The 23,592-nt window shown below is 42.0% G+C and overlaps 1 protein-coding gene across 2 annotated transcripts; it reads left to right on the top strand.

Moving 5' to 3' along the window:
- The first annotated feature begins 18 nt into the window (after positions 1 to 18).
- On the top strand, positions 19 to 22,518 carry LOC133502614 (growth arrest-specific protein 2). 2 transcript variants are annotated; one of them, XM_061823622.1, is made up of 8 exons: positions 19 to 158; positions 6,728 to 6,889; positions 9,346 to 9,476; positions 13,206 to 13,347; positions 15,526 to 15,589; positions 15,780 to 15,990; positions 16,063 to 16,170; positions 21,904 to 22,518. In XM_061823622.1, the coding sequence occupies exons 2-8, from the start codon at positions 6,745 to 6,747 to the stop codon at positions 22,132 to 22,134; spliced, it is 1,032 nt and encodes a 343-aa protein (XP_061679606.1). In that variant the 5' UTR covers positions 19 to 158; positions 6,728 to 6,744; the 3' UTR covers positions 22,135 to 22,518. The 2 variants fall into 2 exon arrangements, with proteins under 2 accessions (XP_061679606.1, XP_061679605.1); XM_061823621.1 differs by lacking the exon at positions 19 to 158 and adding an exon at positions 772 to 1,016.
- Positions 22,519 to 23,592: the final 1,074 nt, after the last annotated feature.

Here is a 23,592-nt window from a genome sequence, read left to right as displayed (position 1 = left end):
GCAGGCACCTCGCTCGGCCGCGAAGCCGAAGTGCTCCGACTCCCACGGAGGAGGGCACAATTAAGCCTCAAATGTTCTCCTCATGACGACCATCGCAGCGTCATCGAAGCGAGATGCTAGCTTGCAAGAACGGGCAAGCGTCATCGACGGCATACTGAGTACGTACGTTACGTGAGTTGCACACGCTTAAAAACCATTCCTCTATTGAATATACACAGCGTTTACAAGTGATATATATCACTAGTTTAGAGCAAAACTACATACATCATTGAACTTACGTCCCATTGGCCATTTTATCCTTAAAATTGATTTGTATGCGCCGCTTGGGTGAATGCGCATGCGCAGTGGTGAGCTGCGGTTGACGCTCGTAAACTTCAAAATAAATGCGACTTTAACTTCCGTCTTCAGTTTTTCATCGAAGTTCTTATTGACTTAACTTCCGGAATGAAATACATACTAACATGTAAAACGTACATTTGAATGTTGTAAACTTTATTTTGGTTGAAATCCTATTAATGTTATTAAAAATATTTGTTAGTATTTCCACTATTTTCACTTTATAACGGAATAGGGTTGGTTTGTTGGTCCTTCACATTTAACTTAGCCCGTCATAACAGATGTGAAATAGTACTGTGCACGGGCAACTTTATTGAATTGTTCTATTGAATGAAGTTCAGATATGGCATAATGAGGGAGCATACTAGTGAGGGGAGGTGGGGACATCAAATCCCCCCTCCCATCAATACGTTGTGTGTGTGTGTGTGTGTGTGTGTGTGTTTGGGTGCGTGTGTGTTTGGGTGCGTTCGTGCGTGCGTGTGTGTGCTAGCGTGTATTCATGCGTGTGTAGCCAGTTCGTTGTGCAGACCTTTCCCGGTCCAGTCTGCGGTTGAGAATTCTGCAGCTTACCCTGTAGGTGGGTGCGCACACGGCAGTGAAAAGCATGAAAAGTGGGAAGGGGCAGCTCAGAGGACGAGGGAGAGAGAGGAAGGTGCGCACCTAGCAGCTGAACCCTGAGGGTGAGCACTGATAACAAGCCTTTTTGTACACTTCACGCACTGTTTGTTTTGTCTCCTGTCCCCAACGTTTTTTAATTTAATGTTCTAACATCAGTATTGGAAATTTTATCAACAGGATGAAATAAATTCTTACTCGATGACAGTTGTAAGCCAGTTATTGTTACTTTGATTAATACAAACGATGACTTCTAAATTCAAGCTGTGGGGATGGTTTTAATTAGGGGTACACTCTTGGGTTTGTATCGTAACTCATCAACCTTCATATATCCTGATGTGATCTGATGTGTTTTTTTTTTTAATATTTACTGACCCTGTTTGAATAATAGTTTTTGTTTAATGTAATTCTAAATGCTGTTGTAAAAAATAGCAGCAGATTAAAGAACTCATATATTCTTTTGGATTCAGGCGCGGCAGCAAATCACGTGGTACAGAGAATTTGATATGAATGCACCCATATGTTCTAGAACAGGATGACTAACCCAACTGTTAAACAGTATATTGATATTGTATGTGAAGCACATGGCTTAATAAAGCCCTGACGCAGTCTGTATCAGAATGAATGAACCACGGGTAAACTGGCACATGACCACAGATGAGGTTTCATGGCTTGCCGGTGACATTCCCTTATCAGTTTAGCAGAAATAAACTCGTTGAGTTTGAAACACAGCAGTTTATACAATTTGATACACAGCACACTCAACTTTTACACGGAAATGCTCAGAACTTGTGTCCTGTTGAATTGGAAAAAATCTCGGTCCAGATCTGCTGTGGGATTCTAGTGCATGACATGCAGAAAGGGTCAGAACAACAGAGCTACTCTTGATTTTTTTTTTTTTTCTAATTGATGTGATGCAGATGCTTCAGTTTCCTTCAGTTGTGTATGTCTTTCCCAGAGCAATCTGCAGACATCCATCCATGTTATGTTTTGGTGTCTTCATGGCAGTCTTGAGGCCTCACAGTCTGAGGAATGTTTACCTTTTTATCTTTGTATATTTGACCATTATTGTGAAGGTCTTCTGTTCCTAATCCCGAGTCAACATCTGGATCTGGAATCTGACACTGGGAAGCACATCTGCGGCTGGCAGGTTTAGGGGGACGTATGCGTACAAAAAGTCCAACACGGAGACAAGGTTGGGCATGTTTTTTGACCTGCACTTGAGGAGGTCAAGCAACAGTGTGGTGCCAGGGCAGGACAACAATTGGTTGTTTCTTTTAAAGATATTTCCTGAGGAAGATTTGGCTCAAACCCCGATGAGATGTTGAGTCACGTTTTTGGAGAACAATGCAGCTTTTGAGCAAAATGTAGACAAATCAAATCAACTACAGTTTGCCAAATGATGGGAAAATGCTAAATGTGGCTTACAATTTCCCCACCAATGGAATAAATATCAGACCAAAGAAATAGTCTTTTTAATTTAGTTCCGAATGTCCTGACAGAAGTTTGTGTTAGCTAGCAGGCAAAGGAATGTCAATTGACATAATTGATCAGATTTCTGTCCTGCACAGTCAGTTGCTGCCAGGCAGTTTCGGCCACTGCCTCATGTAGTCAAAAAGAATCAAAAGGGTTAGTCGTTCGGTGACACACACACATTTTTAACCTTTTAACCTCTTGTAAATAAAAGCTTCTCAAAACATGACGGAAAAAAATCTGCATATGTTATTTCTGCTCTTATTGTGCATCGTGTATTCAAAATAACACACAGATCACATGCATAATGACATGTCCACAAACACTAGTCCTCGACCCAACCAGATGCCCCCATTACAGAGTCCCTGGCTTGGGGGTGACCTAAAAATTCGTGTTTGTAAATACTGAACATACAAACCCAATTCCAATGAAGTGCCGACATTGTTCCAGCCATATTTCCAAGTTAAGAATTATTTGCTAAATAAATAATTGAATACTTGGTCTTGTGGTGTATTAAATTAAAAAGAGGTTGAACATTATTTGGAAATGATTGTATATCGTTTTATTTATGGTCTTATTTTATTTATATTTAGCACGGTGGAACATCTGGTTATATCGTTGACCTCACAGTTCTGAGGTCTGGGGTTCAAATCCAGGCTCCCCTTGTGTGGAGTTTGCATGTTCTGCTGTGGGTTTTCTCCGGGCACTCTGCTTTCCTCCCAAATCCCAAAAACAAGCATCAATTGGAAACTCTAAAAATTGCCCCGAGGTGTGATTGTGAATGCCTGTTTATCTCTATGTTCCCTGCGATTGGCTGGCAACTAGTTTAGAGTGGACCCCGCCTCCTGCCCAATGATAGATGGGTTTGACTCCAGCACTCCCGCATCCCTTGTGAGGATAAGTGGCTCAGAAAATTGGCGTATAGATGGAGGTTTTTATTTAACACAGTATCCCAACTTCATTGTATTTAACGTTTAGAATTGTTGCCTCTAACGGATTTCCGTGTAAATGGGGAAGGAAAAATTTGGCAGGAAAAATCTCCTAATTATTATTTGGTCTGGGTAATCTTTTAGTAATATCTGGCAATTGCACCTTTGATGAGTTTGATCTGAATAAGGAATTTAATGGGCAACCACCCCCTTACTCTATTGTCTGAAACACCATCCAACGCTAAACCAAGCAGAGTGCCTTTGCATAGTTTTGTTTTAATGAAGCTGTGAGATATGAGAACTTGTCCCGCTTTCATTCTGTCTGCCAGCCTGCTCCTCGGCGCTGGTTGGAATGTAGCACCTGTGTGCTGATGCTGACCGCCTCCTGAATTTAGGATATAAAGACGGGTCAAGGGGCGCTTGTCTCCGGGAAGGCATGACCTTGGCCGCCTTTCAACATTCAGATATCCAAAGAATGATCTGGTTTCATCCCATTTCAGAGGGGCTTCATAAACACATTCTTCAAAAAAAGATCTCCATATTATACACAGGCACTTATTCCTTGTTTGAAAACATTACTCTTGAACTTTGCATAAAGTCCATTTGCCATTATGAAGACTGATCTGTGTTATTTGAGTAAACAGTAAGATTCATTCTGCATTGAATATGGTTGATGCTTAATTCAAAGGACAATAATGTGATGGTTTGGTGAATCACATTTTTCTTATAAGATTCAAATCAGCTCCAGTTTGTACAGTTGAAAGAAAAACTTTGGGGACCCTTTGGAATTACCTGGATTTTTCAAAATGGGTCACAAAATGTGACATCTTCATCAAAGTCACAACAACAGACAATAACATCCATCCAGCCATCCATCTTCCACCGCTTATCTGAGATTGTGTGGCAGAGGCAGTAGCTTTAGGAGGGACGGCCAGAGTTCCTTTCCCCAACCACTTCATCCAGTTCTTCCAGGGAGATCCCAAGGCGTTCCCAGGCCAGTCGAGAGACATAGTCTCTCCAGCGTCCCCTGGGTCTCCTTCCAGTAAGACGTGCCCATAACACCTCATCAGGGAGGCGTCCAGGAAGACGCCCTCAACTGCGCCAAGAAATTCAGTCCATAAAAGTTATGAATAGAATCGATGAGAAAGTGCAGCTTTAGCAGAGTCCAACACTCACCGGAAATGAGTCTGACTTACTTACGAAGCGCCCCCCCCCCCCCCCCCCCCCCCCAGGACTCCACAACACAGTCGAACCGTGTTCGGGGATTTCTGCCGACCACCTTACGACCACAGCTCCAGTTGGCTGCCTCAGAAATGGAGGCACAGAACATGGTCCACTCGGACTCGACGTTCCCCGCCTTCCCAGGAACATGAGCAAAATTCTGTCGGAGGTGGGAGTTGAAACTCCTTCTGACAGGGGATTGGGCCAGCCGTTCCCAGCAGACCCTGACAATAAGTTTGAGCCTGCCACATCAGACCAGCATCTTCCTCCACCACCGGAGCCATCTCACTACCATGGTGTGCTCAGTTAACCGCTTCACGCCTCTCTTCACCCTAGTGTCCAAGACATGCGGTCACATGTCCGATAACACAAAAAATCGATGATCAACAGAACGATGGATTCCCCAGCGGGGTTGCTCTCCAACACTCCCTCTAAGGACCGCAAACAGGGTGGGTACTCTGAACTTCTGTTTGGTGCATAGGCACAAACAACAGTCAGGACCCGTCCCCCCAACTAAAGGCAGAGGGACGCTTCCCTCTTGTCCACAGGGGTGGGGGGCAATAATTATACCTACACCTGCTCGGCACCTCTCACTATGGGCAACTCCACAATGGAAGACAATCCAACCCCTCTGAAGAGGACTGGTACCAGAGCCCAAGCAGTGTGTAGAGGCAAGTCTGACTATATCTAGTTGGAACTTCTTCACCTCACAGACCAACTCAGGCTCCTTCCTTGCCAAAGAGGTGACGTTCAATGTCCTTTGAGCCAGCTCCTCTTGTGGGGACCGGATCCCCAAGGTTTCCATGTTTTGACTGAACCCAACTTGCCACAGTGCCCCTTTTTCTTTGCAAGGCTACTAGCTGTGTGGGATGATCAAAATTAAACTAATTACATTATATTTATTAAATACATTTTTAATAATTTTGATGAAATAAAATAGTAACAAAACAGCCTTTAAAAACGTGACATACACCAGACACACTCACCAGGTTCAGCCCGTTTCCTGAGCAACTTTGGGCAAAGACATTTGGTGCCCCAGTGGTCAAAGCTTATGGAAATGATGCACAATAGAAATGCCTCCAAAAACATCCAGGAACATTTGCTTATTGCAGTAAATTCTTAGAAGTATTATTTTTCAATCCAGCCGTCAGTATTACTTGCAATGTCGTCATTGCGGCACAGTCTCGTTACAGCCTCGTGCATGGCAGGAGTCGTCGTAGTGGTGGAATTCCCGTCGTGAATCCGGCGCGCTTGTGGAATGGAGTAGAATGAGAAAGGTTTTTAGCATTATAGTAAACACTTGGCGTAGCTGGATATTGGAAGGGTGTTTAGTCAATAAATCACATTACAGGCGCTGAGGAGCAGTTAAATATGGCTTTGAATATTAATGGCAAGTGCAGTCCCTGGCCAGGCTGCATTAATGAGGCCTGCTGTCTTGTTGAGTTTGCTGAAGTGACTTAAAAGTACACACAGTGGAATAAATGGAAGACACTTTTTATTTTTCCCATGTCTGTGCAAAGAAGCCCGGCTGTAATGTGTGTGTGTTTTTTTTTTCTGTCATTCATTGATGTCATCGGATGTACTGTAAACCACACCACTATTTAGCCCGCAGGGAAAAAAAAACTTTTTTCTGTTGTTTTCATTCAAGTCACTTCAGTTCCTTGTGGGAATTACAGCCCCAAAATGGCAACACAACTCCCACAACACATATGTTGTTAAAGCATTGTTGTTCACAAAGATTTCAGGGAAGGAACATGACCCAAAAATAAATGTACACACACACATGCATGGACTGGCCACATCATCTTATGTGATCCGTGTTCAGTTCTAATTTTCGATTGGCACTCAAGATCATAGTAATATAGATAATAGTAATATGTTTACTGTTTTAGTTGTAATTTTGCCAATCAAACCTGAATAGTGTTGTCTTTGTTATTGCAACACAACAGCGCTTGTATCGGCTCTAACATTGTGCAAGTGTACCTAAGGACATTGCTGTTGTGTGTTCATCTGTGCCAACTAATGACACACACACAATGATTCTAGATTAAATCCAAGAGGTTCGCAAAAAACTGATCCATTCCATACAGACAGACCGGATGTTTCCTTTCCAGATGTTCACGCATCCTGTCTCATGTCCCTCGTTGCCTTAGGCTATCCATAAGGAACCATGTGCAGCTCCCTGAGTCCCAAACATCCGAGCAGCCCGGGCCTGACAGACATGCAGCAGTACCACCAGTGGCTGGCCAGTCGACATGAAGCCAGCTTGTTGCCCATGAAGGAAGACCTTGCTCTCTGGTTAACCAACATTCTTGGTGAGTGCATTTTGAAAGTCACGATCAGGTTACCGGATGATAATGCTTGCATAGAAAATGCATTAACTCACCTGCAAAAACACCCGAATCATATCCTCCAGTTGTTTTACTGTCAACCCATTGCAGGGGATCCATTTAAATTTGAATTTAAGTAAAGCTGAACCTTCAGTCTTTAAATAATCTCCTATAGATCTGCCTTAATTGAATAATGGGCATCATTACAGCTCGGGGATAATGCGGCGCCAGTGGTGAGGAGGAGTGGAAGAGCAGAAGCAGGCTCACTATTGTCTAATAAATCACTGTGTCCTCTTGTTAAACAGCAATGGAATGACATGATAAAATGCATCAATAAGTAGTGACTCTAATTTGATTTAAATCAGCTATGTGCTTGCAAATAATACGAGTAGACTTGAGAAACAATGAGTCAACAGAGTTTGTTTATTACATGACACGTGAAACCATTAATTGGTGCTAGGTTTATGTGTAACATTGCAGCATAAGCAGGGGCAAGTGGATAAGTGACACTGATTTAATATTGCTTCCTCTGTCAGTCATGATGGCTATTGTAAAAAAAATAAAATTCAAACATGAATGTGTGAATATCACCACAGATGTTTTACAAGTCAAAAGAGTTGTATTGGTTTTGCTCTAACCATCTAATCAGAGGACAGAAAAAATACTGATGGAATTGTAAGCCATTGTAAAATGGCCCTCTGAGGGGAATTTGAAATTTGATCGGTTAGTGAATCAGTCCCATTGCTTAACATATTATAGTTAAAATTCCTTCTGCCAGCACTGCTGATTGTAAAGCCGATGGGCAGGTTAAATTGACATGTCAACATAAAGAGTCTGAAAACTGAATGGACAAAATACATCAACATTCATCTACTGGAAGCAGTGCAGCCAAGGGAAGTGCTCCAAAATAAAGCGTGTGGATTGTCAGGCATACATAAATAGAACCTCATGGAGCTGTTATATGAATTTGACTTGGACATGTAGGTCAATACCTCTGAGAGGTTGTTAGTTCTTTTGGAGAGGTGTTGTAAAAAGCCCAGTTAATCTTGTAATGCTCGCTGAACTGAGGTTTACTGTACTGCGATGTGCTGTAATTTCAACTAAATTGACAACTTCAAAAAAATGTGGGTGATATTCTGTATCGTGTGACTTGAGGAGCATTGTATCTCAGAGGTTCTGCTCTAAAATAAATTTTTAACATGTGTGGAGCACACGTTACGTCTGTTGAGTGTGTGTAAAGAAGCTCCACTAAACAGTGTCCGTGCATAGTAAAGTACTGTCCAAAATAGTCCATTTGAATGTAACATACATTTTGCATGAGTACTATATCAAGTGAAACTATTTTATCTTTTCGGGAGAGGAGGGGATGATGGCACTGGCTGTAATTCATATATATATATATATGTATATATACTGTATAGATATATAGATACATATATACTTTATTAATCCATTAATATGAATACATTTCATACGTGAATGGTTATGTGTGTGTGTGTACGCTTGTGAACTTGTCTCACTGCCTGGGATCTCTGCAGGTGCATTGGAACCAGATGAGCCAGAAGAAGCCATTAGACTTGACATTCAATAAATAGTAGAATTAGTTTAAGCTGTCTCCTCGAGGTTGAGCGCATGCAAAGCTCCTGAAGGGGCTGTTATGCTAAAGAGTTCAGGTGGGAGGAAAAGTATGGAAAAAGTCTACCGTTTGAGTGGGAAGAGGACGCTCGCTCAGTTGTATTGTTGAGTCATGTGGCGATGGGAGGCAGAGACATTTATAGGACCGAGGAGCCAAAATGAGATGCTTCTTCTCAGTCTCTCTGGAATTTATTGTCTTCACACAGGAGGAGTTGAAGGGAGCGTGTGTGTGTGTGTGTGTGTGGTGTGTGTGTGTGTGTGTGTGTGCGTATAAGTCAGGAGCTCACTGAGTATTTCTCAAGATTGCGATCGCTTTTTCTGGGCGCAATACAACATTTGGAACTCATTAAATATTGTGAACCCCCAGACCCCTCCTGCCATAAGAAGTAGGGAGATAGAAAAAAAAAATCCCTGGTTTCTTTCCACAGACATCCCGTTGCCACTACCTCCTATTTCACGATGATCTCACCGAGAAAGAATGACACGCGGGAAGTCCGTCAATTTGACGCCGCACTTTGATTGCCAATCTACACCATCTCTACTTAGTGTGAAGCTTAATTAGGTTAACCGTGGAAGTATATATTTCCATTTTGCTTTGACTATGTCTTCGCCAGCCTCGTAATAAAGCACCATCGTAAGCTGTAACAAAATGAACATTTCTAAAGCCGCACAAGTCAGGTTCATCCAGGCTTGTTGTCCCGACAGTCGTTTCTTGCATCACATTTTGCTTCCACTGGCAATGGACTGGAATGATGAATTTCCTATGATGGATTCTCCCCATTTTTTACTTTGTGCTCCCTGATCAGGCCTGGAAATCACCGCTGAGAGCTTCATGGAACGTTTAGACAACGGCTTCCTCCTTTGCCAGCTAGCTGAGACGCTGCAGGAGAAGTTCAGGCAAAATTGTGGAGACCTGGATGCAGTCAACAACAGAAAGGTACTGTAGTAAAAAAAATACCGGGGAGCGTGACAATTATTTGGGTTTGGTATCATAATGACTTGGCTTTACACGATCGGGATTTTTGAGGCCGATCATGATCAGTGAGTTTGAAAAATTAATTACGATTCAAATGACCCGTTGGCGACATGGTGGATCAGCTGGAAGGCGTTGGCGTCACAGTTCTGAGGTCCCGGGTTCAATCCTGGACCCGCCTGTGTGGAGTTTGCATGTTCTCCCCGTCCCTGTGTGGGTTTTCTCCGGGGAGTCGGTTTCCTCCCACATCCCAAAAATATCCAACAATAATTGGACACTCTAAATTGCTCATAGGTGTGATTGTGAGTGCGGCTGTTTGTCTCAATGTGCCCTGCGATTGGCTGGCATGTCAGGGTGTACGCCGCCTCCTGCCCGTTAACAGCTGGGATAGGCTCCGGCACTCCCTGGGACCCCTTTGAGGTTAAGCGACTAAGAAAATGGATGGATGGATGGATGGATGGATGGATTATTATTTGTGCATTACATTTTAAATCTGACTTGCCACTTTGCATTAATGATTTTTTTTACATAATGTCATATAATATAAAAAATATATTTGTAAAGTATAAGGGGTTTTGTTATTTTGGAAGTTTGCCACAAACAGGTCATGTAGCCTTTCATACGATCGGTGCTCACGAAGTAGCCCTCAACCTCAAAGAGGTCGGTGACCCCTGGAAGCAGGGTCAGAATGGCAAGAAATGACAAATTCCATTCATACAACAACGGTACAATATTTCTGAACAAAACCTGTATTCACTTACCAGTACAATAAATTTGATCGTTGCTGACATGTCTGCTAAATACTTTTTGTGTGCTGAGTAACAATAAACCCATTGTATTCTGTGTAGCCACTGCAGTCTAAGGACAGGTTCTATAGGAAAAGAGTCGAAGCTAACATTGCCAATATAGTGACTCAATCCTTTGCGACAAAACCACAAAGCAATGCTTACCTGTGCCACCCACCATTTTAAGGAACTTAAAAGCATTCACACTTTAGTGACACTTCAGTGGTGCACAGAATCTATTGGAGTGGTAAGTCACCTTGCTCAATGGCACTTCAGCTGTGAATGCGAAATCATCTGGCGTTTGCCTGGTTACGAAGCTGAATTTATTGGCCAAAAACGCGAACTGTCCATGAGGGTGCACAGTACCCCTGGGCAAACATACGCTAAGGAAATCACTGATAAACTAAGTTTATTTATCCATTTGACTCACTATAAGAAACATGCAAAATAAACCCGATCCCTAATTCAGATCTAGTACAGAGAAACTCTGGCCCTTGATTCATAAGTCATGATTTTCCACTTGTCCATCATGCAGCCTTGACGTGATGTCTTCAGAGACAAATCTGTCAGGACAAAAAAATGACGGTAATACTATCCTAGATGAATAATAAAAAAAAAAAAGTCTGATGCACGTTTTGAACTGTTGGTTCTGACCAGATGTGTCATGCTTAGAGTGATTACATGCTTCTGTCTGAGGGAGAAAAATGATCAGCTCGAGTTTCTGTTTAGAGGGCAAACGGGAAGCACAAGACTTCTTTGTTGGAGCTTTAGTGCGAGTTGTTGATGTTTGCAGTGGACCGTGGCTGTGCTGATGACGGTGGGTCTCCTGATCCCAGCACAGATGTGAGGAAATGTTTGAGGTCAAGAGCGTGGGATGACACAAGCTCCTGCCACAGAGATGCTATTGATGATCACGTTGAAGATTCAGAAAAGGACAGTTGACACTTTTCAGACAGTCTTGTCAGACAACCTTCAGTCTAAACTATTTGTGGATCGTAAAAGTCAGCATGAAGTTGTTGTACAGGGAAACTGATGTATCATATGAGTGCTTTTATTTGTGTCACACAGAGCAATCAGACTCGGAGTATCAGTGTCATCAGCCAAGTCTGCGACAAACGGTGCACAAGGCACTCTTCAGATTGCATTTCAGTCAAATGATGCTTCATTCAGCTCATCATGGACCTGGACTTACTGTAATACTTCGCCACAATAAAGCAAATGTCCATCTGTGTTGCAGCTGCTTTATAATCCCATGTGCCATGGTAATACGTGATTCCAGCAGAGACCAATGATAAACTGCTCTTTTGGGGTTGCTGTCTCGCCATCCTCCCCATTCTTGCTTCCATATCATGAAAAAGGACGATGATATGTCTTTCTTGTCGTATTACCACCATGGGGTACTCTCAATCCAACCACATCATTATCTTTTGAATTTTATGGCTGTCCCAGGGGCTGAAGCCTGAGTATGTACAGATGTGAAGGCAGAGGTGTCGGGAATCTACAGCAGTTACAGCGAGAACAAAAGCATTAGAGCGAGAGGTGTTGTTTGATCATTGTCAGTTAGCAGAATTCTACAAAAACTGCACTCTTGATGTCCCTAAACAATTAACGAAGGGGTAAAACGCATACAGTGATGAAGAATCTGCTTAATTTGGGATGCAAATATGGATTAAAATGCAGTCAGAGGAAGGACATTTATTTTCTACTTTTGTCATTTGGTTAATAATTCAACTGATCTCCCAGCCTCAAAATATCCTCTCTGTGAATCTTAAATTAATGAACTGCAGACAGACAAGCTGGGGAAGCAGCGTCGTGGCGTACTGCTGAGCAAGCACTCCTTACAGTCAGGACATCCCGTGGGTTTTTTTCTCAGTATTCTGGCTTCCTCTCACATCCCCAAAACATTCGTTTTAGGTTAATTGAAGATTCAATATTGTCCAGATGTGTGAATGTGAATATTCATAGCTATTTGTCTAATCCACCCTGCGATTTTCTTGAAACCACACCCCACCCTACTGAGGACAAGTGCATTACAATATAGGATAGAGATAGATCCATTTTCAGAGCTGCTCATCCTCACTAGATCATTATTATTTCAGCATACACTATATACTTTTTGTGACAGTTTTTCTCTGGTGGTTTGACATCAGTTTCTTTCAATGTAAAACACGTGCCGTGGTTCAATAAGGGTTGGTGAATGCTGCCCTACTGAGTACTATTTTACTTTCCTAATGTTCGCGGTCAAATGAGTTTAATGGCCTAATGGTAAACAGTGACGCTACTGGTCAGAATAAAAACACTGAAATCAATAGAAAAGGTGTGGGGAAGAGAGAAAGCCACAGCAGAAAGAAAAACGCCGATTGTTTGTTCACACATCAAATGAAATTGTGGCCAAGGTTTTTTGTTTTCCAGTAAACCAATCGGACTTTTTGAGGGACAGTAAGGACCTTCAGACAAAAACAGCCCAAGGAGAGCATGGAAAGAAAAGAAAATACCCACAAAGACTGCATATTTCTAGCATGAGCTCATCACACCTTCTCATAGCACAGACGCACATATCCTGTATAAAAACCACAATAACTCTCCCAGAAGAGACCGTGTGGGGGCTGTGGGCTATGAGCATGTCATTTGATCCCCAATCATAGTGAGCCTTGTAAAGTAGCACCCCACCCCCTGCCCCCCCACCCCCCATATTCTGACCTGCCAACTCCCATATTGATCCGTGTGTAAAAAGGTCCTGAAACAACAACCTCTCAGCTGATGGAGAAGCAAGTGGTGGTGGGAAAGAAAGGTTTGCTCAATAAATGTCACTTTTGTGTCCAGTGGGTTTTACATACACACTGTTGATGAATGAGAACATTTATAAGGATTTTCAAATCATCTGCTCACCTGTTTATGTCCCAAACAGGTTGTCCCTTACCGAAGGATCCCAAGCCGGCGGACTGCTCCGTCTGGCTCGTTCTTTGCCAGGGACAATACGGCCAACTTCCTGTCTTGGTGTCGTGAGGTTGGAGTGGGCGAAACGTGTTTGTTTGAGTCTGAGGGTTTAGGTGAGTGGACGCTTTAATGGCTGCCCCATAAAGAAACGCTTGTACTGGTAGTGAGATGTGGACGCTTCTGTAGAAGACGCCAGCGTCATGTGGTGATAAAACTGCCAGCCAGCAAATAGAACTCATGGGAAAAATATGTCTCTAATGAGAAACTTGGGATTTTTTTTTCCCAGTAACAGCATGTATTTGCTGAGATGCGGCGTGAGACGGAAAGGCCAAGAAAGTAAAATAAAATAAGTTTTCAGGAAACTTGGTTGTAATATGGGCATATGACCCCATGGCGGCAGGGTACTTGTAGAATGAGATCGGTGCAACCTGATTGGATTCTTAATAAGTAATATGGTCATCTGGCAAGTGTCATGACCTTGGGATTGTGTTGTGCATCCATTTTGAAGAAGAAAAGCTTCAAACATTTTAGGAGCAATTAAAAAGTGTTGTAGGCTGATCAACATCACCTTTCTTTATGGAACGAGAACTATTAAGTCAATCTGAAGTAAAATTGTTAAGTGGTAGGGTAAAGAAGAACCCAATACATCAAGGCATAAATCCACTGGAGGCTTTTATTTATTTTATTTCTTTTACCTCATATTTGACCATTATAGAGGTTTGTGTTCAGGATATGCTCTTGTTCACTGAAAATTGGCAATACCTCTCACTCACACACACATACACACAATTAAAAGAATCGTAAGACTATTAAAAAGAGTTATTTTCTGGCTTGCATATTAACGTTAGTGTGAATGCTTGGCTATCAGCATTCACAGTCCACACAAAAGCACAGCCAGAAGAAAGGAAGTCAGGAAAGTAGGCCAGCACTATGCAAATGTTTTCCTCAGCCAAGAGTAGGCACAGTTCTCCTTCCTGCTTATGTTATCTCACTATTCTCTGTTGGGTTACAAGGATATTTTCTGTCAATGCCTGATGAAATCCAATCAGATGTACAAGATATGAGTCGTGAGGGAGCATAAATACCAGTAATATTTACGTAATCTTCTGTTTTCTAAGTAATCGCTGCTGGACTACAGTTAAGCAATTGAACTTATTCAAATCATTTTTTTCAAGGCCATGTTTCTCACTCATTGAGCCAACAGCTCAATTGACGCCCTCGTATCACTGAACAGCTGACAACTGTCCCTTTCCTTTTTCTTTTTTTTTTCCCCCCTTAAAGGAAATTGTCAATTCAGCAAAGCCAGGTTTGCTCCCGTGCCGTGAATAAAGTGTGTAATGTATGTTGTGGTGTGAGTCACATGTAGTGGCGTAGCAGGGGCCAGCAACCCCCGAACCTGACTGGTAGTTCACCCTATTATGGTCACATTGATAGTAGCCAGAATAATATTTTCTATGTTAGTTCGCATCATGTAACTGTTTGTCAATTCATACACACATTGCAAACTAAAAAGGGACACAATGACATCATTGCTGGCCTCAAAAAGGAAAGATGAAGGAAGAGTGAGTCCAATTTTTTTTCATTCTTATTTTAGTTATCATTTTTTTCCCTCTTTTAAAATTTAAAGTAATCAACACCCCCAAAACCAACCCACACTCACACGCACTACAGTACACTGTACTGCTTGTGTCACTGTCTTCTGCAACATCGTGTCGACTTTATTTAACAAAACAAAACTCATTTTGTTTACTTGGTCACGCAGAATGCATAAGGTGCCATGTGAGCAGAACGGCTCAAAAGATGTGACGCTAGCCTAGTGGTCAACGAAAAGTCCCAACAATCATGATTCCTGGTTGATAAAGTATTATTTAGATAGTATTATGTAGTATTATTAATTTATAATAATAATTGATTGTGTATTAATTTATTATTTTTTTCCCAAATTTTATATTATTTATTTAAAAAAATAGATCAGTGCATCAATTTTCATTGCATTATCATCGCCGTTGTCAACTCCGATTGGAATGGACTTTAGATTTTTGATTTGGATGCTAGCAGCATTCAACTGCATGCAAATGCTCAACTGTTAGCATGTCAACACATTACCAAGAAACTCTAACATTATTCTTTTGACCACGTTAGCATGCTGGCAGACACATTTGATCTGAGTACCATTGACAGATGTATAGTATTGTTTGTGTGTGTTCTTGTGCACTTTTCACCCATCACTTATTATTATTCAGTGTCATGTGTTGTTTGATACCCAAACTAACATGGTTTTACTTTTGAAGTTCTTCACAAACAGCCTCGAGAAGTCTGCCTCTGTCTGTTACAGTTGGGGCGGATAGCATCCAGGTACTGTTTAACTTTAAATACGCACCGACCATCACATGATTCCCGTGCAAAATAATGTAATGTTGTTGGGGCAATTTTTATAAACTGTACAACTCATGGATATATATATTTTAATATTTTGTGAATCATATACTGAAGAGTGTACGTATACTATTGCAAGGATTGACAGTGAACTCCTTGCTGCAAACAGATACAACGTGGAGCCCCCCGGCCTTATAAAACTAGAGAAAGAGATTGAACAAGAAGAGAAAGCACCCTTACCTCCGCCGTCGCCCGCATCTCCCGTTCAGCCCCTTCCTCCATCCCCACCATTGTCAACCTCCCCATCTCCCTCCCCCTCGCCGACCCTTCCCAAAATCACAACAACCAAGAGGAGCACAGGGAACCTGCTGGATGATGCTGTAAGTCAGTAGTTGAGTTTGTGGCCTCGAAGGACAAACTTATAACCCTTGTGTCCGTGTGCCTTACCACAGGTAAGACATATCGCTGACGACCCCCCCTGCAGATGTCCCAATAAATTCCATGTGGAGAGGCATTCACAAGGCCGTTACCGTGTTGGGGAGAAAATGCTCTTTATACGAGTAAGTATGTGTCACTCTTATCCGACAGAAGACTTTGGGTTTGAAAATGGATAGAAAGGTGTCTTTTCAGCTTGTACTTGTACTATTTTATGAAGTTATAAGCCACTGGAGCTAAAATAAAGACACAAACATGAGACAAGCCCAACCTCAAAACCTCTGCCTTAGATAACAATGCTTAGTTTAAAATTATATTATAGTATGATGGGAGGCAGACAACCTATTTTGCAGCCAATCTGATTGTTTAAACCAGGGGGGCCCAATGCGTTGTTCGCCAAGGTAGTTTGGGTCGATCACGAATCAACCCCATGCCAAGACATCAACGTAACATCCATCTCGTCGCTTGGTTCAGGTGTGGCCAATATCTTGATCAAGAGCGTCGTTTTGACAGTCGGTTTGACCAATCCTGGCCTCCTTTGACATGTGTTGCTGCACATGTCCACATAAAGGCGTGTTCTAGCAAGCTAGTCTCCTATTTAGCGCCTATCTCTTGCTTTCTCCACGGCAGTCGGAGCGATGCATTTTTCTGATGGTACTCTTGTATTAGATCTCTACAAATGTACTTAACGTTGTGGCCAATAAGTGTATGTTGATACTGTGGCATATACTCTGGAATGAAAGTTATCTATGATGTGCAAAGAGCCTGCTGTTTTCGTTGACTGGAAATGCTATTCAGACATATTTCTATCACCAGCCAAGCATGTGACTCACTGGCTATAAAGACAAAAACAAGAGCCATGCATTCCGATTCTGATGACTAAGTTATTCCTTGCAAAATATTTGATCAAGTACCATTCACTGACCATCATGATCAACTTGTCCAGGAAATGTTACTCAACTCTCCATGAAACAGGAGAAACAGTGAAGAAAATAAGTATTTGAACACTATATTGCAAGTTCTCCCACTTAGAAATCATGGAGGGGTCTCACTGTGAGAGAGGTAATCTAATGAGAAAAATCCCAAAATCACAATGTATGTTTTTTAACAATTTATTTGTGTGGTATAGCTGCAAATAAGTATTTCAACCCCTGAGAAAACAAATGTTAATATTTGGTACAGTAGCCTTTTTTTTTTTTTTTTGCAATTACAGAGGTCGAACATTTCCTGTAGTTGTTCACCAGGTTTGCACACACTGCTGGAGGGATTTTGACCCACTCCTCCACACAGATCTTCTCTAGATCAGACAGGTTTCCAGGCTGTCGCTGAGCAACACAAAGTTTCAGCTCCCTCCAAAGATTTTCAATTGCCGCTCCTTGGTTTTCCTGGTCGTGTGCTTCAGGTCATTGTCATGTTGAAAGACCCAACCACAACCCATCTTCAATGCTCTGACTGAGGGAAAGAGCTTGTTCCCCAAAATCTCACAATACATGGCCGCGGTCATCCTCTCCTTAAAACTGTGCAGTCGTCCTGTCCCCTGTGTAGAAAAACACCCCAGAAGCATGATGCTACCACCCCCATGCTCCACAGTAGGGATGGTGTTCTTGGGATGGAACCCAATATTCGTCTTCCTCCAAACACAGTTAGTGGAATTATGACCACAAAGTTCCATTTTGGTGGGAACTGACCACAAAACTTTCTCCCATGACTCCTCTGTATCATCCAATTGGTCATTGGGAAACTTAAGACGGGTCTTAACATGTGCTGGTTTAAGCAGGGGATCCTTCCGTGCCATGCATGATTTCAAACCATGGCATCTTAGTGTATAAACAACAGTCACCTTGGAAATGGTGGTCCCAGCTCTTTTCAGGTCATTGACCAAGTCCTGTTGTGTAGTCCTGGGCTGATTCCTTTTTTCAGCAAGCTGCTTGGCAATTCCTCCGTAGCCCTTTCCAGCCGTGTGGAGTTGTACAACTTTGTCTCTGGTGTCCTTGGACATCTCTTTGGTTTTGGCCATGTTACAAGTTTGAGTCTTAGTGATTGTAAGGGATTGACAACTGTCTTTATGCAGCTAACGACCTCACAAAGAGGCATCTGATTCAGGATAATACATGGAGTGGAGGTGGTCTTTTAAAGGCGGACTAACAGGTCTTTGAGGGTCAGAATTCTAGCTGATAGATAGGTGTTCAAATACTTATTTGTAGCTGAATCACACAAATAAATATTTTTTAAAAAAATCATACGTTGTGATTTCTGGATTTTTCTTTTTAGATTATCTCGAGCACAGTGGACATGCACCTAAGAAGAAAATTTCAGATCCCTTCATGATTTCCAAGTGGGAGAACTTGCAATATAGCAGGGTGTTTGAATACTTATTTTCTTCACTTTACATACTCCAGTTAATAGATATTATATTCATGTATTGTTGCTCTCCTCTGGATGGTGGTTACTTGTAAACCCACAACCTGGATTCACACCTCACAGGCTCTATGCAGAGGTTTTACTCTTGCTTGCCCTCTACTGTCAGCATATCATATAGCAGTATCCCAAATATACAGCAACTGTACAATCCCATGCTAAGTGTGTGCCAAATATATATATTTTTTCTTTCAAAAACTCACATCACCATATTTATTAACAGTCTTTACAGATAGAAGCACGTGGCAATGTGTAAGCTCCTTTCCAACACATTCTTTTAAAAAACTGCATACCTCAATCTTCATCGCTTGGCTGGTGAGCAACCAAGGACAGGTAGTGAAGCGCTTATGCTGCTTTTCGTCACTGCAGTATGCATGAAAAGTGGTTTTATTTATATCGCCTGCAATTGATTTAGCTCAAAAGTCTTCACAAAAATGCCTACATCTATGGAAAAGGAGACTGCTCAAGCCAAACAAAAATGTCATGGAGACAGTCCAAGTATCCTTTGTGTCTTTTGTACACTCATTAGTGACAACATTAGGTAACCCTGCACAATCTAATGTGCTTCAATGCAGGGGCTCTATTGCAATAACAACAAAAAAAGTATCTGCCTTTAAAAGGATAACTTTGATAATGTTTTTAAGGGCCCTTACTAAAATACTTTGGAAATCACAATTTTAAGCCCAGATCCTTTAACATAATCAGTAAATCACTCTTTTACAGTGGGGTCTTGAGATGGGATTGATAGGAGGACTTACAAGTTTTTCGAAATAGAAGATGTCAATCGTCCAAGTTAATGTTTTTGAAAACATGAGAGCGTTGTACGGTGGCAGGTAACTCAACACCACAACAAGCAGCAGTTTGGCAAGTACAATGTGTTCAAAGTTATTTCATTTAAAAAAAAAAAAAAAAAAGAGTGACTTCAAGCAGTTTATTGCCACCTTCAGTTGAGAGTCTGTCAGAGTTTTTGGCAAAAAGAGGGAGTGGAAGAGTCTCAAAATGTAATCCAACTTAAAATAAACAAAGGCCAGGAAGGCATAAAAAAATAATTTCAATTAACAAAGTTTCCCCCCCCCCCTCCCACAAAACAAAGTTCCAAGTAACAAACAAACAGTAGGGGTAAACTCACGACATAAAAAAATAACATGATGAGAGAAATATGACTCGCACCAAAAGACCACAAACAACAATGAACGAACAAGGACTGAAAGAACCCAAGGAACTATCCATTCATTTTCTGAGCCGCTTATCCTCACAAGGGTCGCGGGAGTGCTGGAGCCTATCCCAGCTGTCAGCGGGCAGGAGGCAGGGTACACCCTGAATTTCTAATGTCTGGTGAAACAAGTGATCATCCTTGAAAGGGGAGTCCTACATATTAATGATGCTCTCATTACATTTGAATCAGATTCATCTTTATTTTGCCAAGTATGTCAAAAACAAACAAGGAATTTGCTTTCGGTAGCTGGGAGTCACTCTTTCAGTCTAGTCCCAGTTCCAATGTGTGTGGAACATCATTTGACCTCTGTGCGTTCCTCAGCCCAGTCAAGGTGTTTTCATCAAAACTCCCCTGATGAAAAGACGGTTGAACAGCCAGCAGCTGCTTTTCCTAAAAAGCGCCGAACATAATCGTTAGACGGCCATGATGTGGAGGCCATGTCTGCAAAACCCTCTCAGCTCCAGGAATAAATGAGGTGGCAGCAGTTCTAGTAACATCTCAATGTTTGTGGAGAAGTGCTGTCAAATCTACGCCCGAGGGGCCCTGTCCTTCTCCGGGTTGCCAGTTATTCCAGCCCGGGTGGTGTCCCAAAGCGGCGTGATTGAAAGGCGTCCACGACACACAGCTCCATTAAATCCACAGTCCCAAAGCCTGAAGGCGCACTGTGGCTGATTGGAAGCACCGCCCTACCAATGGCCTCTAGATTGATTCTTTTAAGAGGCTTATAAATGTTGCATGTTGCGCCGCTTCAGGGCAGGAAGTCGTATATCTCAAACTGAGGAGAAAAATCTCACTTTGTAGCCACTGACCAAGCTTCGTATTTTTGTGTTCGTAATAAGCCCTTGAATCTTTATTTCCGAGAAGGACATTCTGTGAAGCAGCTCGCTGTCGTATACGTGTAATGACGTGCTAATGAGGTGGCTAGTGATGTGTGTCCATGGTTAGACACAAACGTTGAAGGCCTTGAAGAATGCTGTTGTCTCTGCAATATTTCTTTTACTGCGTTGCCATGGTAACCAAATGTGAGAATGTGCCCGGCTACGGCAGTGGACACAATTTTGAAGAAAGCAGGAGAGGAAAAAGGAAACAATAATTAGAGAACATGATCAAGTTGAGAGCACCACGGTGGTTCAGGTGGAAAGTGTTGGCCTCACATTCTGAGGTCCCGGGTTCAATCCCAGCCCCGCCTGTGTGGAGTTTGCATGTTCTCCTTCGTGCCTGCGTGGGTTTTCTCCGGGCACTCCGGTTTCCTCCCACATCCCAATAACATGCAACATTAATTGGAGACTCTAAATTGCCCATAAGGCGTGAGTGTGAATGGTTGTTTGTCTCTATGTGCCCTACGATTGTCTAGCGACCAGTTCAGGGTGTACTCCGCCTTCTGCCCCATGACAGCTGGGATAGGCTCCAGCACTCCTGTGAGCCTTGTGAGGATAAGCAACTCAGACAATGGCTGGCTGGATGGAAATTTTAGCCATGTGTTGAATGAATGATATGAATCTAAGATGACAAGGGCCTTCAGAATAAAAATGACAGCCATTGTACATTAAACTATATTAGCAATGAAACTGTTTTTTTTAACCAGTCAGATTTCCAATTTGCCAGTGTTGGCTCACATTAGCATTTTTCTGTCCTCTGATTAGTTGGCTAGTCAAAGCAAAACATGTTACAACCAAGTTTGACTAGTAAAACGCATCTGTAGAAATCTGTACCAGCATCTGGTGATTATGGTGTATTTGATTTAAATTTGTTGTTTTTTTGTCACGATATTAGATTAATATGTATTCTGAATGGATTTACAGTTGTTCGTGATAAAGTTGAGTATTCATGGTTTCTAAACTTGCAACATGATAGTGTTGCATGTTGTTGTATGATGACCCAATTTGAAAGCTCCTTCAAATACATACTTCTTTTCCATTGCGTTGGGGCTATCCCTTGTAGCCTCCTGTATCCCAAGACTCTTTGCACATATTGTACATTAAACTACTGCGGCTAGTTCAGATTCCAATGGTAGTAGTACAAAACCTTTTTGTAAGATTTCTGCATCAGATAGAGCACATTGTTTTTATTTCATCAGATGAAACGTCCCTGTATTAGCTTGTCTGGAGAGGGGTAATTCAATAATCTGCAATATCAAATTGAGACTCGTCTTCAGGCCGAAACTCTCATCAGTGAAATGCCAAGAATCTTACAGAGGTGTCTAATCCTGCTTGCGTGTACTCAGATGCTGCACAACAAACACGTGATGGTGCGTGTGGGAGGAGGCTGGGAGACGTTTGAGAGCTACCTGCTCAAGCACGACCCGTGCCGCATGCTCCAAATCTCCCGGGTTGAGGGGAAGACGTCGCCCGTCGCCGGCAAAGGTCTCAACATCAAGGACCTGACGCCCGATAGCTACCTGGTGGTGGCAGCCAACTACCGCGGCAAAAAGGCAACACAGGACGCTGCTCCATGATGAAGACAGTAGCTGTGTGACATTCACAGAAAGACATTTAAAAGTCATCATGGCAATAGAATGAGTCAACTGGCTATACATGGTGTAAATTTCTTTGAATAATATTATAACCAATTTAGTTTTATATCTCTTGCACAGTATTTTGCTCTTTTAGTTATGTGCCTGAATCTATGGGACTGTATCTTTATTCTTAAAAAATGTAGCTTAATTGGACAATATAAACTAGCAAGTAGAGTTAATATTCACGTGGTTTATGCCCGTGGATTCCAAAGTATGTTTTCATGATGTTAACAAAACGTTTACATGTCTTGTAAAAATGCAACTGTGACACTTGTGTGTTGATTTACAAAGTAAAGAAACCAAAGCCTAGCCCAGAGTGCTTCATCGCAGTGTTCAGTGTGTGATGGTCTTGGGGTGCTTCGCTCTTTCAGGGCGTGGACAACTTGCTGTGATTGATGGAAGCATGAACTCTGATCTGTAACAGAAAATACTGAAAAAGAATATTCAGTCATCAGTTTGTGACCTCAACATGAAGTCCGCTTGAGTTCTGCAACAGGATTACGATCTACAAAACGAGTAAGTCAACTTGTGAATGGCTTAAAAACAAAACAAAACTATTGAAGTGGTCTAGTTAAAGTCCTGATCTTAATCATACTGAGATGCTGTGGCATAACTTTCAAAAGGCTGTTTATGCTCATTTTTTTTTTTTTTTTGCTGAATTCAAACCATTCCTAAAGAGTGTGACAAAATGTCTCCAGACAGTGTGAAATACTCATTGCCAAGTATGAAAAACATGTGATTCCAGTTTTTACTGCTGAAGAAGGCCTAATAGTTACCGTAATGTCCAGCCTATAAGCCACAACATTTTTCACACGCTTTAAACCCCATCTGGTGATGCGGCTAATTTGTGCATTTTTTTCCTAATGGCCGCAAGGGGGCACTAGATTGGAAAAGGTAAGAGTGAGACCGGTGGAATATATGTGCCGAGGAAGTGACTTTTACCGGTCCGGCCCTGTTAGCAGTGCGCTAGCGTGTTACGGCCATGTCTCAGAGATTTTTACCAGTTTTTTTTTTTTTTAACTGGCCCTGTTAGCGCGGCGCTAGCATTAGCGTGGCAGCGCTGGCGTCAAACTCTCTGTGTACTGTCTGTCTTTGTAAATATCTCATTTCAATGTCAGTTTCAATATGGCCACTTGCGGCTTTTATACGACTGCAGCCTACGTATGTACCAAGTGGTATTTCCTTTACAAATGGACTGAGTGAGTCTTATAACCAGGTGCACTCTGTAGGTCGGGAATTACAGTATTAGCAATAGTGCGGCAATACTTTTTCCATACAGGCCAGCTAACCTTAAAGTTGTTTTTCCTTGAGTATTATTTTAAAACCCCATTTTAAATTTACAGTGTATATAGCTGATATTTACATTAAGTTGGGAAACTGCAAAAATAAGTACTTTTT

The sequence above is a fragment of the Syngnathoides biaculeatus genome, chromosome 6, assembly GCF_019802595.1.
Source record: "Syngnathoides biaculeatus isolate LvHL_M chromosome 6, ASM1980259v1, whole genome shotgun sequence".
NCBI classification, from domain to species: domain Eukaryota; kingdom Metazoa; phylum Chordata; class Actinopteri; order Syngnathiformes; family Syngnathidae; genus Syngnathoides; species Syngnathoides biaculeatus.
This window is presented reverse-complemented; position numbering and strand designations above follow the sequence as displayed.